Source organism: Macaca fascicularis, chromosome 2 (assembly GCF_037993035.2).
Source record: "Macaca fascicularis isolate 582-1 chromosome 2, T2T-MFA8v1.1".
Taxonomy (NCBI): Eukaryota; Metazoa; Chordata; class Mammalia; order Primates; family Cercopithecidae; genus Macaca; species Macaca fascicularis.
This window is the reverse complement of record NC_088376.1, coordinates 162721805-162746880: the sequence shown is the minus strand read 5'-3', so window position 1 is coordinate 162746880 and position 25076 is coordinate 162721805. Positions and strand designations below refer to the sequence as shown.

At 43.2% G+C, this 25076-nt stretch overlaps 1 protein-coding gene across 1 annotated transcript in view; it reads right to left on the bottom strand.

Moving 5' to 3' along the window:
• Window positions 1-15461, bottom strand: part of FSTL1 (follistatin like 1) — a 55069-nt gene extending 39608 nt beyond the window's left edge. The window contains exons 1-2 of the mRNA XM_005548047.5: window positions 15364-15461; window positions 15151-15213 (exon numbers count right to left, since the gene is read on the bottom strand). Of these exons, the coding sequence (XP_005548104.3) occupies window positions 15151-15213 (63 nt within the window). The 5' untranslated portion in view covers window positions 15364-15461. The remainder of the gene's footprint in view (window positions 1-15150; window positions 15214-15363) is intronic.
• Between the last annotated feature and the right edge of the window lie 9615 nt (window positions 15462-25076).

The following is a 25076-nucleotide window of genomic DNA, read 5'->3' as shown; positions in this document are numbered from 1 at the left end:
TGGTTGTTTTTACAGGACTTCATATCCCTTTTTTATTTTTGTCAAAAAAAGTACCTAAAATAGGACATGTAATAAACAAAACAAGCCCAACATGGTTTCTTATTATCTAGCTTATATATGTTCTTTTGGAGAAAATGAAGAAACACAAAGACTCTTCAACTGCATCTGTAAGAGGAAGCGGTTAACGTTGTACCTATCCTTTAAAACAACATGGTCCACAAGTAGCTTGGGGAGTTTTATTAAGAAATAAGCCTGCAGTGAGTACTGAAATTATTTTACCCAACATTTAGCCAAGACTTGAATGTCTGGCCTCTACTCAAAACACTTCCCAGTCCCATTCTCTCTTCTAGTTCCATCTCCCAAGAAAGGAGACTGAGAAACCCAAAGTGGACTCACACCTGAAGTGTGTTCCTACTGGGAACTGGGGTTTTCTTTGATCATTATCAAGCCCTTAGTGCCACACAGAAAATTACCCTTCTGTGGAACAGGAAGCAGACGCCAATTAATGCATAAAGTGAACGTCTTTCTCCTTTAAATAGCTAAACCAGAAAATCTGCATCTCTGCATGTGGCTGTCAGCAAGACCAAGGCCACACAGGATAAGAAAAGAAAGAAAATAGAAAATGTCAAGGAGGGAATACTAGAGGAAGGGGAACAAAGCATAGACAGATACATTCCTGAAAGACTGTTGGGACTCTCGGGAGAAGCCAGGTGAATTTCCTGCTTCTGATGTAGGCCTCGGCCTGTCCCTATAGCATCAGAATTATAGCACACAGTGCAGAACCAAGGATGGTGGTGCCCTGGGAGAAGTGAAGCTGTGTGCTCCGAGTATTTGTGAATGACTGACAAGCATACATCTGCCTCCATCCCAAAGCAAGTTTTGTGAGCTGGGCTGGGCCGCCAAGAAGCCATGCTGGGCCCTCCTGGTAGGGACCCTGACAATAAAGAGAACTCAGTATGTCTGAGTCTTTGCTCAGGGTGAGCGTCTGCATTTCTGTTTCAATAGTGTTTAGCCTCTCTGATAGAAATTCCACATGTATCAATTTCACACTACAGTTTAGATGAGCCAGGTATCTGTGTGAAAGTGATCAGAAATTTCTTGGACCATCTTTGAGGTCCCGTCCATTTTCTATTTCTCTGTCACAAATGTTATGCCACAAACTACAAACATGGGCCTTCTCAATAGCTAAAAATACATGTAATTAGCCCAACCCTTACAGAAGCTAATAGGATATGTTGGGATTAGGGAGGGAAAACCTCTTATTGTTTGGAATATGGTAGGGAATGAGTGAATAATGACATGCACTTATTAAATTCATTAACAGACCAACTTCGCACCATAAAAATAAGCACTGTGTCTATGTGTCCAGGCTTAGAAAGAAATCAGGGCAGTATATCAGAAGTCAAACACAAAACTAAATTAAAACAAAACAAATTCCATAGGAATTTTTGTGAGAAAAGTCTCACTATTTGAGCTACAGGGAGATGGCCATGTTCTCCTAGTGGTGAAATTTAAGTAGTGTCTATCTGTGTGTGTGTGCATGTATGTGTATTCTGTATGTACACAGACACACACACACACATATAGTCTACCCTGGGGCACGGCCAATTTTAATTCCTAATCTGTACTATACCTTTACTAGGAAGGCCCCCTCCAATATTGAGCTGGCTGGCTCCCCAGTCAGGATCAATAGCACGATTTAGTACACTGGGATTTTCTAGTGAGATTCGGGAACTGGAGTACAGGCAAGGTACCAAGCATTTCAGTAGGACTAAAACATCTGCATTGGCCTCTGCTTCCTTATGTGTTCACCATAACAAGTCACCTGATTTAACCATTGGGTCAAAGCAAAAGACCAGTGCCCATGGGCTGTAGTAAGAGCCCTGATCTGACCAGAGATCAGGGCCAGGGGAGCAGGGCAGGCAATTCATTAATACTTGTTCAGGAGCCCCTGGATCCTGACCATGGGCCAGGCAACATGATAAAAGGTAATAAGAAGTATTCCAGAAAACAAAATCAGGGTCCATGCAATAGTTTCAGACAACTATTTCTGTAAGCCATTTGCAATACTGCATCATTATTTTTAAAAGAAAATGTGAACATTTACAGAAGTGAGAAGAAAGTTTTGTTTGCTTTTGTTTTTCAAATAAGTTCAATAAATCTCAAATTGCACACTCTGAATTAGGGGTTGTCTTCCCTTTTTTGCCCCCAAAATTTCTTGATCAACTACAAGGAGACCCAGGGTTCTTCATTTCTTCCCCAGTGTTGTTGAGCTTCTGAAGTGGAAAATCAAGGGATTCCTTTCTGTAGAGTAAACAGCATTTGGGATTCCTGGGCATGAAGACTGTTCAGGTGCCATATGCTGTACTGTTTATATTCCACTCACTACATGGCGAGAGGAAGTAAAGGACACAAGATGCCTCCTGTTTTTATTCACCGTTTTCTCATTCTTGAGCCAGCCTATCTTTCAAACTGTTCTTCGCTAGGCTGTAAATCACGGTAAGAGTTAATCCCAATTCCATTAAGTAGGATATTTTGATAATCCAGCCTAGAATATCTGCCTCCTTTTATATGAATAGGATTTCAAAACTGCATTTTAGAGCCCACCTACTCTAACCCCCCATATTTGGCAGTTGAGGAGTCAGGTGGCTGCTCATTACCTGGGGTGCCACTATCTGTCCTGAGTTATTCGTCCCAGCCCATCTCTGGCCAGTAAGTGGAGGTTCGTTTGAAGCCAGCTCACACCAGGGATGTCTGTAAACTCAGCCACAGTTTCAGCCAGCACTGCTGCTATCTTCACTCTGAACCTTTCAAGGCAGTTGAATGCTGACAGTCTCATAAATTCACTCACCTGTTTCCTACGTGTGCGGCTCGTTGCCAGTCCCCCGAGACAGTTTAAGGCTGACTAGGAAAACTGGGGAAACGAGTGAGGACAGGCAACCAAAGTAAGAGCTGCAGAACCGTGCGGATTGTGCTAAAAAGGCACAGAGCCAAGCAGACAGTGTCTAGACTTTAACTGGCCTCTCCCAGCGGAGAGGCGTGCAGGGAGGAGGGGAGAGCAAGGCCGGAAAGCCTGCTTCGTTTTTGTTCAGCTAATGCAAACACATGACACAACCTCTGACAGGCTCCAGCCTGGGGGTTCACTCTAAGACATTTCTTCCCAGGGGCTGGAATTCAGCTGGAGGCCAGGGAAATTCTGCTAATCCAGCAATCAGAAGGAAGCTGGGAATACTTGTTTTAATTCCTGGGAATCACAGTTCCCAAACTAGACTGAGTAGTGCAACAGCCCAAAGTAGCACACTGTGGGTACAAGAAACCAGATGTTTAAGATTTTCATGTCTATCATCTCTGCTTATCTATGAGGAAAATCTACAAAAACACAGAACTGGCTTTTGATGGAGGCCTAGTACAAAAACTTTGCAGGAGTCTGAACAAAATCAATTTATAAGATGCACAAATGTAGAAATGACCACCACAGTCTAATAAACATCATATGACTCAGAGATAACGTTGGGTTTGGAGAGCTTTGCACATCAGTTAGAAAAAAAGGTGCCCCTTCCTGTGGGTGGGCAGACAAGCCCTGTACCACACACAGGTACATGACACATTTGTGCAGTGAACAGTCTGTACAACCCTACCTAGCAACTCAGCTGGCGTTTTAGAGCTGTCTTGCCATTTGGCCTTATTTAATGCGGAACACTTGTGAATACATCTGGAGAACAAAGAAATTGCCTTAAAACATCTCCCAAGGCTGGGCGCTGTGGCTCACGACTGTAATGCCAGGGCTTTGGGAAGCTGAGGAGGGAGGATCACCTAAGCCCAGGAGTTAGAGACCAGCGTGGGCGACAAGGTGAAACCCTGTCTCCACTAAAAACACAAAAATTAGCTGGGCCTGATGGCACATGCCTGTAGTCCCAGCTACTCTGGAGGCCGAGGTGGAAGGATTGCTTAAGCCAGCATGTAGAGGCTGCAGTGAGCTAAGATTGTGTCACTGCTATCCAGCCTAGGCAACAGAGCAAGATCCTGTGTCAAAAAAACAAAACAACCACCACAAAAAAATCCCCCAGACTCCTAAGTCACTGATCATTAGGCTGCAAATGCTCCATTGTAAAAACTGCATTCCAATGTGACTCAGAAGTAACTGGACCAAATGGAAGTCATGCCTGCCATGTCTGTGTGGCCAGAATGGCCAAGTCTGACCCGTCATTCCAGACACATAGCCATATAACAAGTGATGTAACCCGGAAAGTGAAATGATGGGCCTCTACAATGCTGAGTGCATGTTACCCAGCGCAAGTGTCTTTGGTTTGTTTTCCAACTTCCACAAGTAAGACACAGTGACTATCAGTCATTTTTCAGAGCTCAGCTGGTGGGTCACTTCCTCCTGGAAGCGCTCCTGAGCCTGTTATGCTGGGTTAGGTTTTCAGCCCTGTCCTAATACTCCTCACATTGCATCACTTTGAGCCTGTGTTCCTGTCTGCCTCCCCTCTGGACTGCAAGCTCTTTGGGCACAAGGTCTCTTATCCACCAGCACTAACTCAGTGCCTGAACAGATTTGCAATACCTTTTGCCTTCCTCTTTTGAGCTGACTTTGAAAAATTTTACTTTGTCCCAGATGAGTGATGAAAAATAGTGTACTGAGACTTTGTGCAGTTTTATCTCTGCATCTAATGTGAACATGGTGGTTCGTGAATGTTTGGCAGCTCCTACCGCGGCCCAGACACTTCAGGATGACCTCTCTGTGATGGTGAGAAAAGGAAAATAGAGGAGAAAGATGAAGCAAAGAGCAAAGAGCAACATAAGGAGTGGTAAAGAGAGCTGGCTCTACGGCCAGGAAGGGGTGGCCATGTAAGGCTGGCATCGGACTGGCTGCAGACACAGCAGCCCCTCCCTAGTGGGACTCCAGGTCTGTGTGCAAAGTACCAGAAGCTATGGCCTTGGCTCCCAAAGGGACAAATTCCAGCTTGCTCCAGGAATACTTCTCACCCTGTCTTTGAGAGTAACTGGCACTTATTTTTGAAATAATGAAAGCAAAGGATCCTATTCCTTTGCATTATCACATTTTCCACACCAACAATTTGGAATTTATTGCCTGGTAACAGGTCATGCTATGAAGACCACAGCAAAATGAAAATGACCACCCAAGATATCTGTTTGCTACCTCCATACATACATCTTTTTTTGCCTTTTCTTTCTGTTTTCTTCCCAGTTATTTCCATTCACTCACTCTACCTTTAGGAAAACCTATGCTGGCTTCCTATCCTACTGCCTCTGCACAGGAGATGCTCCATGAGTACTTCAATCTCTTCCTGGAGGAATGATAGAACTGTGGCTTCACAGAAGCAACACTATATAGAAGTTTAAGGGCAAGATTAGCTCAGTAGAAGCAAGGGTTCTGATAAAAATTCTGGGCCTTAAAGCATCCACTGAAATAAATATCCTAGTTTTCTCTTTAAAAAAGAAGGTGATACTTAAATCTCTGGAGAGGGAAAAAGCAGCAAGGAGACTTCTGCATGCCATGAGCACACATATACACATGCGTGAATGTGTGCTCAAACACACGCATGTACACATACACAGCATACACATATACACATGCGTGAATGTGTGCTCAAACACGTGTACGCACATACACAACATACACACATATACACATGCGTGAATGTGTGCTCAAACACACACGTGTACACATACACAACATACACACATATACACATGCGTGAATGTGTGCTCAAACACACGTGTACGCACATACACAACATACATATACACATGCGTGAATGTGTGCTCAAACACACGTGTACACAATACACAACATACACACATGTACACATGCGTGAATGTGTGCTCAAACACACGCGTGTACACATACACAACATACACACATATACACATGCGTGAATGTGTGCTCAAACACACGTGTACGCACATACACAACATACACACATATACACATGCGTGAATGTGTGCTCAAACACACGCGTGTACACATACACAACATACACACATTACACATGCGTGAATGTGTGCTCAAACACACGTGTACGCACATACACAACATACACACATATACACATGCGTGAATGTGTGCTCAAACACACACGTGTACACATACACAACACACACATATACACATGCGTGAATGTGTGCTCAAACACACGTGTACGCACATACACAACATACACACATGTACACATGCGTGAACGTGTGCTCAAACACATGTGTATGCACATACACAACATACACACATGTACACATGCGTGAATGTGTGCTCAAACACACGTGTACGCACACACACAACATACACACATGTACACACACACACACACACACCCCATGGCTTTTGGAGTTCATCCCATAGAGATGTCATGAGGATGATAATACCAACTAACACTGCACACTGTGTGCCAAAACACTCTGCTTTACATGTAAGAACTTATTTCATTCTCACAACTAACCTATGGGGTAGATACTCTGGATTAAGCACATTTTAGAGATGGGGAAACAGGCTCAGAGAGGTTTTAAGTAGTTTTCCCAAGATCACATGGCTACTAAGGGCAGTGCTAGGATTTAATCTAGCTTCCAGGTCTGAGCACTAAGCCATTATGTTATACTTCCTCTCAAGGTTAAATCAGTATCAGAGTAACAACCTGAGCCAGCACAAAGGCTATGCAAATAAAGACAATGCCTAGTGGATGTTTACTTGTATATTGAGAATTCTCTTGGTGAAATCATTAGTCAAAAACATTCTTTGTCCCTGCCTCGTAGGGACTGGTAAGCGGCCCTTCATCTCTTGCAGGTATTTGTTTTTGGTGTTGACTATATACCATGAGTGGAGGAGATCTTTTCCATGATCTAATCGAGTAGACAGGCAGAGACACGGAATGATTCCCATTCTACTGGTAAGGAAAGTGACTTCAGGGAGGTTAAGTAACTTGCACAAGGCCTCACAGCTAGACAAGGCCAGAATTCAAACTCAGTCCACTGCCTCAAAGCCCTCGCTCTTAACTGAAGCTACAAGTTAGAGACATTACATGACTTTAAAAAGGTGCCCAGAAAAGGGCACAGCAGGATTTCTAAGTCAGACTCTTTCATTGTTCTACAATGTTGCTCTTAATAACAAAATGGGTTTGTTACAGAGTCTGTGAAAAAGACAGATTTAGGCCTGGCATTGTGGCTCACACCTCTAATCCCAGCACTTTCGGAAGCTGAGGCAGGTGGATCACTTGAGGTTGGGAGTTCAAGACCAGCCTGGCCAACAAGGTAAAACCCCATCTCTACTAAAAATACAAAAATTAGCCGGGTGTGGTGGCAGGCGCTTGCAATCCCAGCTACTCAGGAGGCTGAGGCAGGAGAATCACTAGAACCCGGGAGGCGGAGGAGGTTGCAGTGAGCCAAGATGGCACCACTGTGCTCCAGCCTGGGCGACAGAGCGGGACTCCATCTCAAAAAAAAAAGAAAAAGAAAAAAAAGCAGACTTGGAGACACCCAGAAATGAGAACAAGAAAAGAAAGGAAAACGGGAAGAGAAAAACAGCAGACCCCCGGAATAGTCACAGGGTAAGATAAAGTTCCACACAAAAAGCTGCCATCTACTGGACATACTGATTAGGTGGACAGGCTGAAAAGGGCCCCAGCTGCCCAAGTGGAGTCTTTCAAATTCCGAGAGGGCAGGGGCCATCTATCCCACTGCCATGTTTCAGGATTTTCTGAAGTAGTGGCAAGAGGTGAGGAAGGGGAATTTCTGCTAAAGCCTTACATCTGACCCCTAATGGCCAAGAAGCTATGGTGGTAGCAGCTCCTTCAGAACAGGGATCCGTGTGGTAAGGCTTTTTAGTCCGACACTCTTCCTAATAGTAGCATATGTGCAAACTGACTAGCATAATGCCTGACACTTCTGTAGATCAATAAATTACACTTATTAACTGTCATTGAAGGATAAGAGGAAAGACAGGAGAAAAGGCAAATTTTGCCTCAGACATAGGATTTTAAATCTTGAAACAACAAAAAGGATAGAAAGACAGAGAGATGTTTTCCTTACATCAATTCAAGCCAATATCCCGTGACATACACACACACATGCACACATGCATGCACGTGTAAATCTGGGCCTGCAACATGTGATAGCTTTTGTCATGTATCACATGACTTGTTTGGCAACAGCTTGGCTGGTCACAAATAGTGTCCAGGATTATTCAAGGGATATATGGGGGTCATACATTCAGACTTAATCCTGGGAATAGTTTATTGGTGATGGCTTCCAAATGAGCATCTAAAGTCTACGAAAAGATTAAATGGAAATCCTCCAACCAAAGCAGGAAATGAAGATTTATGGGAATTATTTTGTACTCCAAATACCCAAAGAGCATTCTATTAGCAAGTTACTGCCAGGCTGCTGCTAATGCAAAAGCTGTTATCTGTGACAGCAGCAGCTCTTAGAACTTTAGCAGAGCAACTGTTTACTTCATCAGAATAGCCAAGAAAATTCTCATATTTTGTTGATGGGGCCAATGTTAGAGGGTCTGGCTTATTTTAAGGTGTTCAGATTCATCCAAAGAGCTTAGAAGCTTGGGCCAAAATCTGGTGTAAGTGCTGTTTTCCTGACATTTCATCCATTTGCTAACCCAGTTCTATCACCTATTACCCCATGTTGTTTTTGTCAGTTTCATACAGTCCCAAACTCTGCCTTCTAATTATCTTAATTTTGGCTAAAGATGTGTCAATGTTTGTCAAATTGGACTGATTTTTCCAGCAGGGATGGTAAATAGCTTTCATCTCATATAGACTCTCATTGTTAGTGGCTACCTAGAACATTGTTGAGTAGGATTTTCAAATCTTCTCCAAGTTCAGTAGGAAAGAATTCTATGATTGATTAGAAATGTGTGTCATGGGTAAGGGAGAGGATAGTAGTAATATGTATGTCATGTCTGTGCCATCTCTGAAAGGCCATTTACCACCCCACCTTTTTCTCCTTAAGCAATCCCTGAAGTCCTGCCCCTTGGATATTTCATCCAGTGCCTTGACATCTTGACGATTCTTGTGATCCCCTCCTTTTTTCAAGAGGAATTTTCCCTTCTCCTAATATGTGGTATTTTATTTAAATAAAAAAGTTAGTATGTTATTTTCTGATAAAATATGAAAATAAAATATGCTAATTAAAAGCTGAGAGAATATAGAAAAGACTAGGACAAAGAATAAAATGACCCATAAATCCACTACCTACAGATAATTTCTAACACATTTGTTTGTTGTACTTTTCTATAAATGTTTACAGTTGTGAGAATAAAGCTGGGGGTGTGTGTGCTTTCTAAATTAAATTATAATCATTTGCCAGAGCTTCAAAATGTTTTTGTAAATGCTTTTGGTGGCACATATAGCTGTTCCATGATTTATTTAACCCTTCTCCTATGGTTGACTATGTAGTCAGTGTTAAGTTTTTTCCTGTCATAAATAACATGACTGACATCTTATGTAGAGTCCTTTCAAAAGTAATAATGACCAGGGCACAGTGGTCTAACAGAATGATTTGAGTTCTTTGCCGAATTTAATAAAGATTACAGTGAGCCCTGGAATATCTATCCATCCACAAAACAGTCAAGAAAGCTCCCCAAAGCTGATCTAAAGTTTACTAAAACAGATTCATTTCAACAAAGGCTGTATTTCACTGTGTTTGCTGCACATCCTTGTAGCTAACAAGGAAAGCCATTTATTGTTAACGAGTTAAAATGTTAAAAATAACATCCAAATAGTAAATCTCATATAGAGGGTTAATTTACCTTTCATCAATTATTGAAGGTTTGCTGTTGTTAAAACATTGATTAAAAACTTGCCAAATGTTACCTGGGCTAGACACCAAGAGAAGAGACAGATTAAAAGATGGTTGTATTTGGGCACAGATAGATCATCCCTATCCCTCATTTTCTTCATGGTAGCTTTTCTGTATGTAACTTCATGGTAACACACAGGTTCATAGCCTCCTTTCTGTACCGACTCCCTCCGTCTTATTGGATGGTGCCTACATGGGCCAGATGTAAAAGTTCATGAAGCTATACATGGAAGATTTGTGCATTTGGCTACCATAAAAGGATCTTACAAAGGAAAGCCCTACATTAATGTAAATTTAAAAAACAAACAGCAATAATAAGTATAAAACTGCTAGTTACTATGTAGTTATAATAATATAAACTGTAGCTGCCATGATTTAAAGCACCTGGGCCCACCACTAGATTGTAAATAATTTGAGGGCAGAGACCATGCCCTGTGCTTCACTGTGACTCAGGTCACCTGAGTACCAGGTGCGCTCAGCTGCAGGAGGGAATAGGCTCGATGAGGACAGTGAAGGGAAGGCCACGCCATTCATGGCGTCCTCTTAGAGAAAGTGCCCCTTGCCAAAATAGCAGGAGTCAGAATAGAGCATCCTAGACAAAAAGTATGCATTTGCCTTCTGAGGACATTATTCATCTGGCTTACAACATGAACCTATCTAACTCTACTTTTCCCTATTAACTGGTATCATTAACCTAATAAAATTTATGTCTGTTAGAAACATTCTGCCAGACGTCCAGTTATTTGAAGAGGACTAAGACAAAGAATCCATGACATTTTCAATTCTCATATGTGATCACTGGTATTTACAGCTCATCCTTTACTTCCTGTTCTTGTGGCAGCATGCGTTGCTCTGCCTCACTGACTTTGAAGACTTTCTTTTCATCTTTGGGGCATTTCCTCTGGGATCATTACATCCACCTCAGCCCACAACCAGATTGTCACCTCATGGTTCCTCTCCAACTTGCTTCTGTGAGCCTGGGGATGGAGTCTTGGTTTCTGTCACCCAATCCAGAAAGTTCTAAGAGAACTGTAACGTGTCCACCTTCTAAAGCCACTTGCAATAGCCAGGGCCTCATATGCTGGGTGCTTGTCCTTCTGTTCTGGCTAGTCCGCAGAATCCCTGCTATGTTTTACAGCCCAATTTCCAGCAGTGGTCTCTAGAATTGCAACAAGTAGCTTATTTGCCAAAGGATAAACAAGCAAGAGATCATTTTAGTGATCTCTTTAGCTTTGTTAATAATACAAGTTGTGGCTCCAAGAAGATGCAGTCAGAGATACGGGTTAGATGCAAGGCTTACTTGAGTCTACCATCAGAACAATTCTAAAGAACATAGAGGAGCTCCCGAATAAAACCCCTAGTGGTTAACTATATGCTGATAATAGGGTACAAATGAGGTTAAGAAACGTGGCCTCAGAAGGACAAAGCCCTCATAATCTTCTAGTATTGCACGTCTAGAGCTAAGTGAAGTACATCTGTTTGTAGAATTGTTACTGTTCTCTCTTAGGTAAAGCACTCAAAGTTCATGGGTCAAGCATGGATCCCTTACTGGAACGAGGATTCTGAACTACAAATCAGTCAACTGTACATGTGACTTATCATAATGAATTTCTAGACCTGGAATGCTGGGAATCATAGTGACAGCAGAGACATCCACCAAAGGAGAGTTGGGATATGCTTGGGTACTTGCCAGGGCTGTCTTCCTAAAGCAGGCAGTTGGGCTCACAGGGTTCTCTTCAGCCCGCCATGTTAGAGTGACAGATATCCACTGACTGAGCTTCAAGGGCACACACACTACCGCCTGTGTTCTTAACATTTTCCCAGGCTCCGTACCATGCATCCACCATCAACACTTCTCAATGAACTGCAGTAATTCCCAATGCGAAGGGGATGGGAAAGGGTTGAAAAGCAGGCTCACACAGGCCCCTCCCCAGATAATCTAGAAAAGGCGTATCTGTGTAATTGTTAGTGGAGGCATTCCCTCTGCTGCTGCCCTCTCTGCCTAGTCCATTCACATGTTAATCTACACACATCTAGAGACATACGCTGCACCCAGTACCCTCTTTCAAGCAGACTACAGAGTGCATGGGTGTGTGTGCTCAGGTGGATGTGGCAGAATCTGGAGGGAGGCTGGCTGAAGGTATATGCTGCAGACAGAGTAGTAAGAGAGTGAGCAGGTAAGAAAGAGAAGCAGCAATGAGAAAGCAATCACGAGGTGCCAAGGAAGTAGGAGACCATGAAACACATTCAAAACAATATGACACTCTGCTTAATGAGTTTGTTTCTATTTTTTTAAATACAAGGTTTCGTTCTGTTGCTCAGGCTGGAGTGCAGTGGCACCATCATGGCTCACTGCAGCCTCAACCTCCTGGGCTCAAGTGATTTTCCTGCTTCAGCCTCCTGAGTAGCTGGGACCAGAGGCGTGTGCTAACATGCCCAACTAATTTTCTTATTTTTTGTAGAGATATGGTCTCACCATGTTGCCAAGGCTGGTCTCAAATTCCTGGACTCAAGTAGTCCTCCCATCTTGGCCTCCCAAAGTGCTGGAACTACAGGCATGAGCCCCTAAGCCCAGGCTCCTTAATGACTTTTGTTAATAATTTTGAGAATCTAACCAAATGGGATTGACATAGACTGGCATTAATACTGATGACAATTACCTTTTCCCAAGTGGTGAGCAACTCTGATTCTGAAGTTTACTACAGAGGCTCTGGCTGCTTCAAATATTAACATGATTTGTAAAGCGATTAAAATTTTTTAAAAATATGCTGAATTAAATATTTACGGTTGCAAAAAAGCAGAAAGCACCAAGACACCTCAATTTATTTTCTAAATTCCATTTCTAAAAAGTTCAACAATATTCGTACAATTTTAGCTGATTTAAAGTTTACAATAGATTCATGTCAATAAAGACTGTAAATATCATGATGTGACCATTTCTGCAGACCGTCCCTAGAGTTAACAAGGAAGACATTTAAACGGCAAGCACCACTAACTACAAGATAAAATGCTTTAAAAAAAATCCAAATTTCCATTCCCAGAGGGAGAGGGTTAATGTACCTCCTCCTCAATAGTTAAAGGTATATTATTATTAAATGGATTAAAAACTTGCCAAATGTTACTTGGCCAGGCACCAGGAAGTTGGAATAATTAAAAGATAATAATCCTTAATAACCTGGAGCCATGGAATGTAACCTAGCTCATACCTACCCCTCGCTCTTTTCATTGTGACCATTTCCACACACTGAGTTTACAGCCTCCTTTCTCCACCAACACACTCTGTTTTTACATCTCAGTACTTCTCTATTTTGCCTTCTTCCCTGTAGAGTTCGCCTGGGAATTCTGTGAGAGCACTGGATGCTCTTCTACCTCCAGCAGGAAATTGCTGCTGGGGGAACTTCCTACCAGGGATAAGTTTTCCCTGTGAGGAAGGGGGTTGGGAGGGGTGTGTGTCTTGCAGGCCGCCTAGAATAGATCCCAGACCTTGGGCCACACAGCCTGGTGAGTGAACCAGCAGCCTCCTCACACCTCATATTTGCATTCCAGTTCACTGAGTGATTTCACACACTGGCTGGCAATTCTTAAGCCTGCTGGAAAACCAACCAGGGATTCACCTCATCCATCACTGGTCTGCAGCTGCCTTTTGAGGGCCACAGCAGGGGATGGAGGAATGTTTCTTAACCAGGGCTACATCAGCCAGTGAAGGGGAATACTCCCTCAAATGCAAACCCTGGAAACCAAATGGGTAAGAAGCAGACATGGAATTCAAGATGGGCTCCAAAGATAGACAGGTGGGCTCAGATCCTGCTTCAGAGCTAACTAGTTGTATGACCCTGGGCAAGTTACCTAATCTCCTTAAACCTGTTTCCTCCTCTGTAAAATCGGGTTAATAAAACCTACATTATAGGGTTTGAGAGCTTTAAAAGAAATAACTGCAAGTAATGTACATAGCCCAATGTGTGGTATACAAAAATGTACTTGGTAAATGTTAAACCATTGTGCTTGGAAGTGGTGTGGTCTAGTAGTCAAGAGCCTTGGGTCCAGAGCCAGACTGTTTGGGTTCAAATCCCACCCTTAGCATTTAGTAGCTGAGAGCATTGGGTAAGCTTCTCTGACTCAATGTATCTGTCATTAAAGTGGAATTCTATTACAACACAGCAGATATTTAATAAATATTAGCTACTTTTATTTCATTGGGAGTAAAAACAGTTGATTGAGTTTCCACCTCAATCAACAATGCAGTAGTGAATTAAATGAGAATTCAGACCAATGCGTATTTTTTAAAAATTGTGAAGACCTTGTATGCATTTATGACTTTTTTGGGCACAGTCAAGCTGCAATGCTAAGGGTGTGGTTAAACTGTAATATGAAGGAAAAAATTCAAACGGGGAGCATAAACCACCCACCAGGGAGCTATTTCTTTTGTAATGTGCATTCCATTTCTTCTCCCTCATGCTTTTTAATTCCTTCCATATTTCCTGCCATAATTATCAAATGTTTAGTTTCTGACCTCACTTTCCTGGAGACTGGAGCCCGGGGAATTTAGAATTGTTTATTTTCTGTCCATAAACCTTTGAGTTAATGGAGGGGCTTCTGAGCAAAGAGTTTGTTGGTTTGTTTGTAGTGTCTCAGGAAGGTCGTTAGAGTTGAAAAAATTGGTACAAAAAAACAAGCGCTGAAACGCTTTAACTGGAAACTCGAGCCCCCAAAGAGCAGAGCAATGGATTTTCTCTTACACTTGCGCAACGTTACAGGGAACATTTCGGAAAAGGCCGTTACATGGCCCAGATGATAACACATAACCCGAGGGCACTCCACAAAGAAAAAAATACATTTCAGGGAATCATGATCTCACTTTAAAAGAGAGAAAGGAAAATTAATTTTGCCCCAAAAGAAGAATCCGGAGATTCCTCTGCCCCTGCCCCCCGGAGACAGACTTGGGAGGGAAAAGTCCCCAACTACTCTGTCTCCTCTGAAGTGAAGGAAGGCACTGAGGCGCCTTTTTGAACTCGCTGCTGCTCCAGTCGCCGCCTCGTCCCCGTCGGCCCAGCCCGTCCCCTCTCCTCCTCCCCGCTCTCCCTCCATGTTAGCCGCGTTGGGGCTCCCGCTTACGGCCCGAACTACTTTTCCTGCTTTAGAGATTTAAGTTTCGTGAGTAGCATTTCTGTTCACAGCACTCCCCCAGCTCCACCCCAGCCCACCCCAAGGACGGAAACTCCCAGCGCCACCCCGGGAGAGCATCCCCAGGACGCGCGCCCACCCGCCCAGCGCGCAGACCCAAGCGGCCCCGGGGACCGAGTTCGGACTCCTCGGCCCCTCGCCTACCTCGGCGCGGACCCAGGCGACCGCCACCAGCGCTAGCGCGAGCGCGAGCCAGCGTTTCCACATCTGCGGAAGAGAGAAGAGAGCGGGTCTGAAGGCGCCGGGCCCCGCGCCGACCTGGGAAACTTGCTCGGGTCCCGCAGGCTCGCTCCCTCCGCCCGAGCACCCCCGGCCGCCCGAAGAGTCCGGCCTCCGCGCGTCGCGCCCTGCGCTCACCGTGGTACGGTCCAGGTCTCCGAGGGCACGGGGCAGGACGGCCGCAGCGAGCTCTAAGCCGAGGTTGGAGCTCCGCCGATCGCCAGCCTCGGAGGAAATCCGACCTGGGCTCGCCGCCCCTTAAGACCTCTCCTTCCCCGCCTGCCTGCCCACCAGCTCCTCCCCATTCTCCTCCCCCTTCTGCTGCAGAGGCCCCCGCGGCTCCCGCTCCCCCTCCTCCCGCCCCCTGCTCCGGGGAGCCCGCGGGAGTCCTGGCGCCGCCGAACCCTTCTCTCCGCACGGCCCCTAGTACGGCGCCCCTTCGTCCCACTGGACGTGCAGCGGAGGCAGAGGGGGCGTCCCGTGGGGCCCTGCCACAAAGGGGAGGGGGAGGGGACTCCACCCCGGGAGGGGCTGCTGGCTGGCGGCGGCCCGGGCGGGCTGCGGCTGTGGCCAGGTGGGCGGTGCCGCGGGGGGCCCGGGAAGGGCCGGGACTGGAACCTAGAGGTAAAGACGTCCCGCGGCCTGGGAAGCGGAGCCGCCCCCCAAGGCTGAAGGGGGAGGCCCAGGGAGGCAGAGGAGACCCCGCATCCCGGGGTCGAGGGTGTCACGGCAACAGGGCAGCGGGGCGCCGGGAAGTGGGTGCAGGGCCGGGAAGACCGCCCGGCGTGGGGAAGTCTGCTGTGGGTTCTACGGTGCATTGTCCTGGGTGAGGTGGCGGGCGCCCTGCTCTGCTGGGAAGATCCTGAGTCCAGCATTTGCCGGCAGCCTCATCCCCTCGTTCCCTCGGGCCCGGGAGTGGTGTCCCCTTCTCTTCGCCCACTCACTCATCACCTGTGTCCCTCCTCCCACCCCTGTCATCCCAAGTAGCCTCTGTGTTCAGGCTTGCCATCTTCACCACCTTCGTCCCACCCCTTGGCCTTCGAAAGTGTGCTACCTCTTTGACAGGGTTAACTCCCTAAAATGCTCATAATTAAGGCGCCTTTCCTGCCATAACTGGTGCGGAGAACAGATCCACTTAGCAACTCAGATTTCACATGCCCAAGGCTAAGCCTCACTTCCCTCAGCTTCAGGGCCTGCTCATCTACCTCTTTCAGGGTGGTTGCCTTCAAACCTATCTCCTTTTCTCAGAGCCAGCTTGTACCCTTAGCCTGGCAGTTTACCCGCTGAGATCTCATATGCATCCCCTCGCCTCCGTTCACATGTCCACTTTCCTAGGCCAAACCTTCATCCTCCCTCACTCAGAAATTCTAGAAACCTCCTTTCTTTGTCCTAGGGCTCCAGTCTCTTCCCTGTAGTCTCTACTGCAATCCATTTTCATATTCGTTCGCTACCTTATTTTAAACACTGTCTTCCTAGTGTTCATGTTCTTCCTCCACTCAGAAACTTTCAACGCTCTTCTTCCCACATCAAATCCAAACTCTGCCCTTCTTATAAGCCGTCCATTACTGGGCCCACCCTGTTCATCTAACTTCTCTTCAACTACATCGGCGTGCTTCCTCCACTCAAAGCAGGCCCGTCTTCTCATTGTCCTCTGAACTTGTCATTTTCACTCTGCTGGTTTGTTGAGTGCCCACTGTTGTGGCTTTAGGGGGCTTCAAGATAAACCCATGGTCCCCATGTAAGTTCAGAATCCATTGAGATAGCAGCAGGAGTCAGACTTATGGAGAGCAAAATGTCAGCTTTGTCTCTGCTAAAGGCTGGAATGGCAGCCATGACTTTAGATCTGAAGGGACAGTGGGCCCAGAATTGAACATGTCCACTCAGTCACAAGCAGAGCTGGAAAACCTGCCTGTGTAAAAACTAGACTGACTGCATGGAAGAGCAGAAAACATGTGCCTCCTGGGACATGCCTGCTCCCCAAACTTGAGGGGATAGAGTGACACATGCCCAATTCTTTCAAACTCGCCAGTCAGACAACTTACTCCTGCTCCCCTGTTAGGATAATAAGATTAGGGAATAAATGTTCCGCACCAGATACTCTGTCTTGGTCACTGTGTGAGGATTGAAGGGAAGTATGGTGGATAAAGTTTTGCTTCTGCCCTCGAATAACTCTCAATACATTGCATCCCTTGCAGATCCACTGCACTCTCTCAGAATCTGGCATGATCTTTCCTCCCTTCCTCCTATCTAATAAAATGCTTGGGTTGGTTTGTTTGCTTTGTTTTCAGGAACCACGTCAAGTTTCATTGCTTCCTTAGTATCTTTTCTGACAACAGCTTGGCATAGTAGAAGGCACGGGAGGTTAGAGGTCAAAGCAATCTGGCTTTCCATCCTATCACTGCCATTTACTAGCTGTGTGGCCTGACTTTCATCAAATAATAAGCCCTCTGAACCTAGGTTTCTGCGTCTGACAAATGACAGTGATAATGCCTTGCAGGGAGTTGTGAAATTTAAGCAGATACATATAAAAAGTGCCTGGCAGGTAGTAGACCTCCAAACATGATAGCCATTATTATCTCATTGATCTGTTTTGCATCTAAATTGTAGTTGGTACTATACACCAGGTACTATGAGAACAATTCAACATCTCTTATTTAATTATCACAATAGATGGAAAGGAGCCTGGGCATGATGGCTCGCGCCTTGTAATCCCAGCACTTTGGGAGGCTAAAGCAGGCGGATCACTTGAGGCCAGGAGTTCGAGACCATCCTAGCCAACATGATTAAACCCCGTCTCTACTAAAAATACAAAAATTAGCTGGGTATGGTGGTGGGCAACTGTAGTGCCAGCTGCTTAGGAGGCTGAGGCACCAGAATTGCTTGACCGCAGGAGGCAGAAGTTGCAGTGAGCTGAGATTGGGCAACAGGGAGAGACTCCATCTCAAAATAATAATAATAAATAAAAATTTTAAAAAATACAGTAAATGGAAAGGTCTTTTTTTAAATTGTTTCCGTTTTCCAAATAAAACTGAAGCTCAGGAAGATTTAGATACTTTCCCAAGTTTATACTGTTGGCTACTCAGCCTTACAACTTAGGGCATCATATTGCAGACTGCTATACAATGTTTAACACTTGTTCTCATAGTTGTTCTTGATTCTCCAGCTACTTTTAAGTTGCTTAGAGCATAAACAATGTTTTTCATATCTTTATCCTCTCTACATTTGGAACACAATGAATGGATTTGAGTATATAAAAATGAAACACAAGATTCCTGTTCAACTAAGGGCACCATAGACAGAATGATAGAAGGAGGTATAAATATCTAAAACTGACATGTAACTCATAACACACACACATACACACACTCTGCAAATCAATAAGAAAAAGACAGGAAACCCAATAAAAAAGGGCAATAGGTATGAACAGGCAATTTCCAAAAAGGGAACCCCAAATGGACAATAAGTAAAGACACTCAACATCACTACTATCATTTAAATTGTACAACAACTGTTTGAAATCAGTATTATTTTATTATCTCCAATTTACAGATGAAGAAACAGACACAGAGTTTGAGTAGTTTGTCCAAAGTTACACAGTAAATTATAAATGTCACTTTACACTCATCACAATGGCAGCAAAAATCAGACAGTTGGACAATATCAGTGTTAGCATGTGACTAGTGTAATCTTTGTGGTGTACTGTAGCAATTAAAAGCATGGGTTTATGAGACAGACTGCCTTGGTACAAAATTGCCTTGGTAGTAAATCTTGGCTTTACTACTTATTATGTAACCTTGGGCAAGTTACTTAACCTCTCTGCATCTCAGTTGCCTCATCTATAAAATCGTGATAATAATTGTACTGATTTCATAGAGTTATTGTGCAGATTAAATGTATCAATATGTAAAGTACTTAGAATAGTGCCTAGTACACAGTAAGCATGTAATTAAGATGCACTGCTATGGAAATAATTCACTAGAGAGATCTTACAGGTACTGATCATAAAACTGTGCTATGGCGTATGGTTAACTCTGCAATAAATAAAGCAAAAGATGAAAATAAGTAAAAATCAGAAAACAAACTGCATGAGAGGGCTGACAGTTTATATTAATGAGGGATTTTTTTTTGTTTCAGGTGACAGAGAAACCAACTTAAATATGGTTTATACAATTAAATGGAATTTATTGACCCCTACAGCTGTGAAGTCCATGGATAGGACTGGATTTAGATAAGCCTTCATCCAGGAGCTCAAATAAGATCACCAAAGATCCCATTTCTTGCCTTCTCTTGCCCCTACCTTCAGCAGTCTCATTTCATCCCCGGATGTCACAGTGTGGCTCCTGGAAGCTCCAGTCTATGCTATCAGTGTGGTAAACTAGCTGCAGTGCTGGCCAATTCACACCCTTGGACTATACCATGTGGATGAGGGACATAGCTTCTTTTTGGAGCTGCTACAAAAGTCCTAGGAGGCTGGGTGTGGTGGCTCATGCCTATAATCCCAGCACTTTGGGAGGCTAAGGTGGGGGGATTGCTTGAGCCCAGCAGTTTGAGATCAGCATGGGCAACATAGGAAGACCCCATCTCTACAGATTTTTTTTTACATTAGCTGGGCGTGGTGACATGCACCTGTAGTCCCAGTGGCTCAGGAGGCTGAAGTGGGAAGATCACTTGAGCCTGGGAGGTTGAGGCAGCAGTAAGCCATGATCCTACACTACACTCCAGCCTGGGCAACAGAGACCCTACCTCAAAAAAAAAAAAAAAAAAAAAAAGAGTCCTAGGATATCCTGTTTTGAAGTCCAAATTGAGTTTCTTGACATCCCCAAACTGATGTCAAGTGGAACCACCCGAAAGAGAATCAGGCTAGTGTTGGCTGGAGAAGCAGGGAATGGATTCTGGGAGTATCCAATGTCACTACAGTAGTGAATCAGCCATCCTACAACGAAATCTGTGCTCTCAAAAGTGGGGTACAGAATCCCCAGGAGACAGAGGAAGAATATTAGAACTTCTATTTTTACTTATTTTCTATATGAAAATAGAAATTGACTTTGTGAATATATAAATTGACTATGACACCAGTATTTCGTCCGCATGTCAGACAGTCATGAGTTAAACCCCATTTGCCAAATACTATGAGGGGAGAGTGGACGTTTTCCTACACAAAGGGACTGACAACAGCTAGTTCCCTTTAACACATTGTGATGTACTGCAGTGTGCCCACTTAACTGGATTTACATACTATCTAGTTTTCACTAAACTAGATTAAAAACATTTCAACTACAAAAACTATACTTTGAGAATAAAGCTTTTTCTTATTTATAGGAAAAGGACAAAACTGACAAGTTTCTTACTTGTAAAAAGACCTCGATGTCTGCCACATTAACACAGTGACAACAATGACTGAGACTGAAGACAAGTCAATCGAAAAATTCAAAAGTAGCCATAAGGCTATTTGAAATACAGATTCACATTCATTATCATTAGTCACATCCTCATCCTAAGTATGCTTTGAGATATTGATTAAAAGTACTTAGGATTTGCAAGACCTTTAGAAACCAGGTGTTTGGAACATAAAGACAAATCCTTTCATTTTTTTTTTTCAGTGATGTCTGAAGACATGCAATACTCAACTTAGTACTTTAGAAAATTTCACTCAGTTTAATATTAAATGTTTAGAGACTTCCTTTTAGATTTGTTAGTGACAAAAGACATACCTTGGGGAAAATAATTGTCTTATTGCTTAATCAGAAATAGTAGAAATAGTACATGGAAAACAATGTGATAACAAGCTAAAATGCATTCTTTGGTCAGAACACATCCTTGGGACTGACAAAGAAAAAATTATATATAGATATAATTCCTGAGACCAGCTGGGTTGGGGAGACCCTAACCCAGCGGCGCTAGAGGAATTAAGGACACACACACAGAAATATAGAGGTGTGGAGTGGGAAATCAGGGGTCTCACAGCCTTCAGAGCTGCGAGCCTCGAACAGAGATTCGCCCACATATTTATTAACAGCAAGCCAGTGATAAGCATTGTTTTTATAGATTATAGATCAACTGACAAAGAAAAAATTATATATATAATGTGTTATATATATAAAATGTACTCTACATATAATGTATTCTCTATAAAATGTGTTTTTTATATATATGTATTTATATAGCTGAAGATTAGCAGGAAAACAAAAATGTGTTAGAGTAAATTATACCATGTGGGAGATTTGCTATGTAGTGAATGAAAATACAAAACTCTCGAATGTTTCTCAGATTATTATATTGACTAGATTCCGTTTCAATAAAGAGATACACAAAGAACTGCTTTTTCTGTGAGCAACTAAAGAAAGGTATGCTGGAAAAGGTTTATTCTTCTTTTTTTTTTTTTTTTTTTTTTTTTTTTGGGACAGAGTCTCGCTGTGTTTCCCAGCCTGGAGTGCAGTGGCACAATCTGGGCTCACTGCAGCATCCGCCTCCCAGGTTCAAGTGATTCTGTCACCACAGCCTCCCGAGTAGCTAGGATTACAGGCGCGTGCCACCACACCAGGCTAATTTTTGTATTTTTAGTAGAGACAGGGTTTCACCACGTTGGTCAGGCTGGTCTTGAACTCCCGACCTCAAGTGAGCCACCCATCTTGGCCTCCCGAAGTGCTGGGATTACAAGCGTGAGCCAATGCATCTGGCTAACATTTATTCTTAATAATAAATTATTTAATGAAAACAATATTTTCTGGAAGAACTGTGTAAGTGAAGCCGCAGGGCAATGACAGTTTTGAACGGAGTGGAAGGATTCAGGGTAAAGTTTCACAGCTATGCTCACACATGAAATCCTTCACTGCACGATTTATGGATAAACTACTGCAGCAAAGACACTGAGGTCAGAGCTACATAACACGTTATAGGAAGTCACTGATGTGGTTAATTTTCTAAATTTTATCATTGAAAATATAACAGAGTATAACACAGTAATGGCTTGGGAAGTGACTCTGAATATGTTTTATACCTCACTATGGCTCGTAGTTGTTCTTGGGACAGAGGCCTTAAATGTTGTTGAACTTGATAACACACATTTTTGTTTGACATAAAGACAGCTGTTCCCATTTTGTTGTCTTTTTACGTGATAACAAGTAGAATGTTACCTATCTGATTTTAAAAAAAATCTACACACAATCTATCCCTTCAAGATAAAATGTGATGCTAACAATGAGTGAGAAAATAATTACCTTTTAAAAGAACTATGCAGTAGAGAAAATATTTTGAAATGGGATGTTTGGAAATGTCTTATCATTAGGCTATTTTGTTATCCAAAACAATAAAAGTGTGGCACCATAAAAACTCTCGTGTATGCACATTTTAAAAACTTACACAAAATTTTCTAACCTGTTTAAAAATCTTCAGACAGAATTCCAGTGGTTTATTTACTCATTTGTTGAAAATAACTTGGGCCCGGCATGGTGGCTCACACCTGTAATCCCAGCACTTTTGGAAGCTGAAGTGGGAGGATTACTTGAGCCCAGGGATTTGAGACTAGCCTGGGCAAATATGGCAAAACCTCATCTCTACAAACAATACAAAAATTAGCTGGGCATTGTGGCACTCCCCTGTAGTCCCAGTTACTGGGGGAGTAGGGAGGCCAAGATGAGAAGATCACTTGATCCTGGGAGGTGGAGGCTGCAGTGACCTGTGATGGCACCACTTTACTCCAACCTTGGTGACAGAGAGAGACCCTGTCTCAAAACAAACAAACAGAAACCAACCAACCAGCCAAACAAACAAAAAACCTTTTAATTAATTTTGATTTCCAGAGCAGATGGGAATTTATGATCCAAGTTTCAACAACAACAACAAAAAACACCTTTGCATGAATGGTTTATAGGACTGGAAAATGAGTCATTTGGTGGGTGAGCCAATGGTATCTGTAGAAAGTCAATGTCATGATATTCGGTAGACATTGATTCCTTTCGCATCCAGCATGCTTTCGCCACGCTTCAGGTAACAATACCCACCTTCACTCTAGAGTACCATTCTTCTTCCACTCTTCAAACATGTAAATGGCCTAGGATAAGCCATTCACCACATTTCAACCCCTTGACCATAGTGATTAAGAGTAGGAATTTGACCAAAGTCAAGCCAATAGAGCCATATTTGTGGGTGCTCTCATCTTCCAGGGCTGCCATAAAAGTATATCACAGACTGGGTGGCTTAAACAACAAGAACTTATTTTCTCACAGTTCTGGAGGCCAGAATGACAAGACTGAGGTGCCAGCAGCATTGATTTCTTTTGAGATCTCTCTCCTTGGCAGGCAGATGACTGCTTCCTCCCTGTGTCCTCATATGGCTCTTACCTAGTGTCTCTCCCTCTTCTTGTAAAGACATGAGTCCTATCTAATGTGGACTCTGCCTTTATGACCTCATTTAACCTTAATTATATCTTTAAAGGCCGTATCTCTGAACAGTCACATGGAGGTGCAGGCTTCAATGTGAATTTGGAAGCAGCTCAGTTCAGCTCATAACACTGGGTTAGCTTTTTCAGCTCTGACAGCTATAATACCAAATATCAAAATAAACTGGATTTAGAATCAGACCTTCAGCTCTCTGTCACAAAATGTTAGGCAAATATTTTCCTTTTTTTTTTTTTTTTTTTCCTTTTTGAGACAGGGTCTCACTCTGTTGCCAAGGATGGAGTGTAATGGTGTCATCATGGCTCACTGCAACCTCGACATCCTAGGCTCAAGCGATGTTCCTTTCTCAGCCTCCTGGGTAGCTGGAACTACAAGTGTATGCCACCAAGCTGATTAATTTTGTGTATTTTTTTTAGTGACAGGGTGTCCCCATGTTGCCCAGGCTGGTCTCAAACTACTGGGCTCAAGCAATCTGCCTGCCTTGGCATCCCAAAGTGCTGGGATTGCAGATGTGAGCCACCATGCCCGGTCTAGAAAATATATTCTAAATGAAGTAATGACAACATGCTCACTAAATGTACTACTATTTTTTTTCAATGAGATCATAAAGGTATTTTCACCATTGATAAATAAAATAAAGAATGTTAATTATTTTAGGCCAGGCGCGGTGGCTCACGCTTGTAATCCTAGCAATTCCAGAGGCTGAGGCAGGCTGATGACTTGAGGCCAGGAGTTCGAGACCAGCCTGGCCAACACAGTGAAACTGTACCTCTACTAAAAATACAAAAAATTAGCTGGGTATGGTGGCATGCCTCTGTAATCCCAGCTACTTGGGAGGCTGAGGCACGAGGCAAGGGGCAGAGGTTGCAGTGAGCTGAGATTGTGCCACTGCACTCCAGCCTGGGCAACAGAAACTCCATCCTGAAAAAATAAAAAGAAAAAAGAAAAAAGCATGTTAATTATTTTATCTTTAACTCATTTTATATTTTACATGTTTTTAAATGTATATATTAGCCTCATTGGTGGTAGTGTGTAACTACAAAGTTTGAAAACTATGGCTACAGAAAATCGAATCTCACACTGAGGCCAAAAGAACACTTTGAGAGTTGAGTACAATGTTTATTATGGTTAATTGATCATGTTCAGGGTGACATTTATGTAACCATTGAGAGCATCTGTGATAAGATGGTTTCATCAGCAACTTGGGGAAATAAAATATCTATTAAATATTTGTGTTTATTGACATATCCAAAGTAATGCATAATTTGAATGTATGCCTATTTTGCCCTGTCTAAAGGTACTAAACTCACACGATCTCCTTCAAATTAATTTGGAAAATTCTGCAAGTTGGTAGTATACATTTTTGTATTATATTTATAAAAGTATGATTTATGATAATCCATCTATTCATTACAAACTTGGCAGACCTATTCATTTGGATAAATAAATGGATTT